At 34.3% G+C, this 4,589-nt stretch overlaps 1 protein-coding gene across 2 annotated transcripts; it reads left to right on the plus strand.

The window, feature by feature from the left end:
• Positions 1-265: 265 nt before the first annotated feature.
• LOC104106787 (uncharacterized) lies at positions 266-4,347 on the plus strand. Of its 2 annotated transcripts, XM_070191816.1 has the most exons (3): positions 268-890; positions 4,001-4,105; positions 4,152-4,347. In XM_070191816.1, the coding sequence occupies exons 1-2, from the start codon at positions 518-520 to the stop codon at positions 4,015-4,017; spliced, it is 390 nt and encodes a 129-aa protein (XP_070047917.1). In that variant the 5' UTR covers positions 268-517; the 3' UTR covers positions 4,018-4,105; positions 4,152-4,347. The 2 variants fall into 2 exon arrangements, with proteins under 2 accessions (XP_009613711.1, XP_070047917.1); XM_009615416.4 differs by lacking the exons at positions 4,001-4,105; positions 4,152-4,347 and adding an exon at positions 1,885-2,102 and having other exon boundaries at positions 266-890.
• The last annotated feature ends 242 nt before the right edge of the window (positions 4,348-4,589 follow it).

Consider the following 4,589-nt stretch of genomic DNA (forward strand, 5'->3'; position numbering starts at 1 on the left):
TGCATAGAGATAGAGTTAATTGGAGGGTATGTCTTTTGATTTTATTCATCAAAGGTTTTTTAAGGTTAGGCGATAATGGTGGCTCTTTTGGTATATTTTAATTTGTAATTTATTACTAAATCAAATAGTTTTCCAATATGTATGTATATTAAAAATTATTAACTCTTTTTGGTATTTTTTTATGTCAAAAATAAGATTAAATACACGTCGTTCAAGTGGTTTTTCTTTTAATATACATAAGGTGTAAGGGTAGGCGGGTATGTGATCAATCATTAGTGATCGGATCAGCACCGCCGCGTCTTCACTTTTTTGGTCAGTCAAAACCTCTCTCATAAAGTTTTGATTGGATATATATATCAATTAAAATCATCCTTCTTTCAGAAATTTTATCCACTTGCCTCGTTTTTTGCATTATCCCCCTTTTTTCCCTTCTAAGATATTTTTTATTTTGTTTCTCTTAATCTTCTTTTTGGCAAAAAGAAAAAGAAGAAAAAAAGACAGAAACTTTAGCAGCAACATGATGAGAAGGCAACAGGATCAACAATCTAAGCTTCTGTACGATCTTTCCACAATGATTCTTAACATTCTCCGATCTCCAACGACGGCGCCGTTCGAGTTTCCCGACCAGTTTCCGGCGCCGGCTAGGCCGCCGATGCAGCAGATTAGTCCGGCGGGTTTCGCATCCCTGCTTCTGGGTATTTCTATGGCTTTGATGCTCTGTGGATCTGTGACGTTCTTTATTGGGTTTTTCATGATGCCATGGATTCTTGGGTTGGTGATGGTTTTGTATCTTGCTGGGATTGTTTCTACTTTGTCAATGATTGGACGTGCCATTTTCTGCCCTATGCCTATGCCGCCTTCCTCTCAACCGCCAAGAAAAGATGTTCAACGTAAGGATTGTTTTAAGAATTCTTATGATGTTTGTTTAGCTGTTCAACTTGGAGATCGACTCCCTTCTTGCTCTTATTTCTTTTGTATGTCTTCCGCTTGTTTTCCCTTTTACTGGCGCATGATTGTTACGGCCTTCCTTTTGATCTATTTTCATATCTTTTAGATTTCATTGTGGTGTTGTCACTAGTTCTAAAATATCCGGGATTTGAATATTACGGCTTTGAGTTTGGAATTCTACTGCAACCTATTTTATTTACGGCTGGGTCGAAATTCATTACTAGTATTTATTTAGTGAATTTTAACACATATACCAGATTTGAGCCAAAAGTTACCTAGTTCACATGAACCCGTAACTAAAGCACCTCTAATTTAAGTTAGTAAGTTACATTAAACTATTATAACTGTAGTTGTTTAATGATTTATCAGGTTATTTAGATTATTTTCTAGATATCAGTTCATACAACTTTACACTGTTTATTTATTTAATTTAGAAGTTTGATGATTATATACTCACTTACACCAACTAATTGAATCAAAATGACAACTATATGAGATGGTGGATTACATAACTAACTAATAATTATTTCTTGAGTGAATGAAAACTGGAAGGCGAAGTAACTATGTTTTCTGGTTGCTCTGATGTTCGTTTTTCTAAGAACTCATAATTTGGATATAACAGAGTTTTCCTCATCTGCTCTCTTTGTACTTGACATTTGTGAATATGATTTCATTCTCTCTAAGGTGCCCTACCTTACTGCCTGCTACATATCTTATGCAAATTGGTTTAATATGTCAAAAACCAAATCACCTCATTAATTTGCTTACTTTCCAAAATTTAAGGATCAATTAGTAGTTGCCAATTATTTTCTTTGGGGTTTCCAATATTTTAGAGACTGGTTGGCCTATCTGCATGGGGTTCTTATTAGCATATAAGATTACCTGGTTTTATGTTTTTTTGGTTAACTTGGCCTCCATTTTTCTTAATTATTTCAGTAGCAGAGTGAGTGGAAAGTATGATGCAAATACTCACAAGAAGATCAACTGACAAGAGTAGGAAGAGTGTTTTTCACTTTGCTAAAGTTTGATATATCAGGAAAAACAAATAGTATATTGCTACGAATTCTCACCCAATATGTAACAGAGTTTTGCCCTTTGAGAATGAATCATTGTTTATAATGTATTTAAGGTAAATAATAAGTTATTTTGCATCATAGAGTTATAGTTTATGATGATGATGATGATGATGCATGTCACCAATGAGACCAGGGGCAAGGGTGAACAAGGAACTTGTTTTGTGAATCCTTAAAGTAGGGGGAGGTTTTACAAACAGTTACTTGTCACCTTTAGTCGCTAATTCTCAGCATGTGCATTCTACCTACTTGAGGAGACAACGTAATTATAAGCTTCTCATCGACAAGCTGTGTGGTCAGTACATTAAGTTCAATCAGCTTCTGAAACCGTGCAATGATTGGATATAGATGTTACCAATTATCTATTTGGTTAAGATTTAAAGTTTTCTGTTTAAATTTGTGAGGGGACCATTACAACTCATTCTTCGGTGGTTTAAGGAAATAGTATGACAGAGAAGTCAGCTTTGTTTGCTTCACCAAATCCATTCATTCTAGCTGTATTAGAGTGCTCTTTTCCTTTTTCGAAATAGGGTAGAAACTCAGGAGTCGTACTTCCTGTTTGTTTTGTTCCCTCGACAAGTAGTTGTTGGTTCTCAAGAATGATTTATGTGGGAGGTTGAGATACAATGTGGTGCAAGATGTATTGTCCAGTTCTATGTGATATCTCATGTTTCATATCTCTGTCGACTCGTCTATTTATATCCTCTATGCTTCCCCAGAATGATTCATGTGTGACATTGAAATGCTGTATTGTGCAAGATGTATTTGTTATGGATTTTAGAAAAAATATGCAAGTAGCAAGAAGGTTGAAAACAGGATTGAAAAATTATTTCTAAAATTTTATTAATCATAGGGCCTTAAATAGCCAAATAAATAAAGTAGTAGACTCCTCCTACAACTAAATTACTAAACTTTTACTATAATTAAAATTCTGAATCTTCTAGTAGACTCCTCCTAAAACTAAACAACTAATTATTCTAGAAAACAGTAGCAGTAACAGATGCAAAATCCAATACTCTTCCTTGCTTCTCTCGGGAATTGTCACAAGAATTTTTTCAACTATCCTGTCATCTTTGAAATCCTCGCCAAGTAACCTGATTTTATTGACAATTGAAGAAATTCGTTCAGAATACTTAGCGATGGTCTCATCATCTTGCATTCTAAGAGATTCAAAATCTCTTTTCAAATTTAAAATCTGATTTTGTCTGCCTCGTTCACTTCCTTGATACTCCTGTTTGAGTGTTTTCCTAGCCTCTTTTGCTGTCTCACATGCAATGATTTTAGAGAAGATTGAATCTGCAACTGAATTTTAAATTATAGTTTTGGCTTTGTATTTTTGGGTTTTCTCATCTCAATGAGCTTTGATTTGGGCAAGGGTAGGATTTGCAGGAAGTGGTTGTATAAGTTTGTCTTTCATTACAACTTCTCATAGATCATAAGCTTTAAGATAAGATTTCATCTTCATTGACCAAATCTGATAGTTTTTACCAGTAAAAGTTTGTAGGGTATTCAAACAGAGATCGCTGCTTGCCATTGTTAAAAATTTGGTTAAAAATCGGTATGGGTAAAAATACGTATGGTTTAAAAGTGGTTGAAATTGGTTGTTTTTCAGCGAATTCAGAGATCCGTCAAGATCAATGGAGGCTCTGATACCACTGTTATGGATTTTAGAAAAAATATGCAAGCAGCAAGAAGGTTGAAAATAGGATTGAAAAACTGTCTCTAAAATTTTATTAATCATAGGGCCTTAAATAGCCAAATAAATAAAATAGTAGACTCCTCCTACAACTAAATTACTAAACTCTTACTATAATTAAAATTCTGAATCTTCTAGCAGACTCCTCCTAAAACTAAACAACTAATTATTCTAGAAAACAGTAGCAGTAACAGATGCAAAATCCAACAATATTCTCCTGTTCTATTTGATTTTCCATGTTTCATATTTCTGTTGACTCATTTGTTTATATTCTCTGTTGCAGCCTATAAAATATTGTGAAGCAATTTAAACGTTTGTACCGGACACAACAAGGGTGAGGAGTATGGTGCAGCTGCCTGCAAATGTTTAAAGAGAGGATGCAGGAGTGGTGTAATATATGCTGCTCTTTGTTGCAGCGCGAGAGGACAGTTTAGGTATTTAAAAGTGAAAATATTTTAGCTATTTCTTATAGGAAGATCAAAATGGATGTGCCACGTTATTATTATTATTTAAAATTCTCAGTGCACTATGTTGTGTCTCTTCTGACTTTCAAGATGTAGAAACAATGGCTTGTTTTCATCCCCCAAGTGAGATTGCTGGAAATGAAGTAAAATCAAAGCTTAATTAGTACTTTAGCTGTGGATATTTTTCCCTGATATATGATCATGTCATTTGGAAAAAATATAAAGGAAATCTCCCTGTTCAAAAATGAAAAAAAAAGTTGTTTCTCTTCAATTGTAAGCTGTGAATTAGAGAACTGACAGGCTTCTTTTGCATTAGTTTTTTTTCCAAAATTATTGTTACGACTCAAAATTCACATAGTCGTGATGGTATCTAACCCATGTCACACCCCAACCTTGGGAGGTGCGACC

This window comes from Nicotiana tomentosiformis, chromosome 12, assembly GCF_000390325.3.
Source record: "Nicotiana tomentosiformis chromosome 12, ASM39032v3, whole genome shotgun sequence".
Lineage (NCBI taxonomy): Eukaryota > Viridiplantae > Streptophyta > Magnoliopsida > Solanales > Solanaceae > Nicotiana > Nicotiana tomentosiformis.

What these genes read in the sequence shown, in the direction of transcription:
- LOC104106787 (XM_070191816.1), top strand. Translation starts at nt 518, where the DNA reads ATGATGAGAAGGCAACAGGATCAACAATCTAAGCTTCTGTACGATCTT.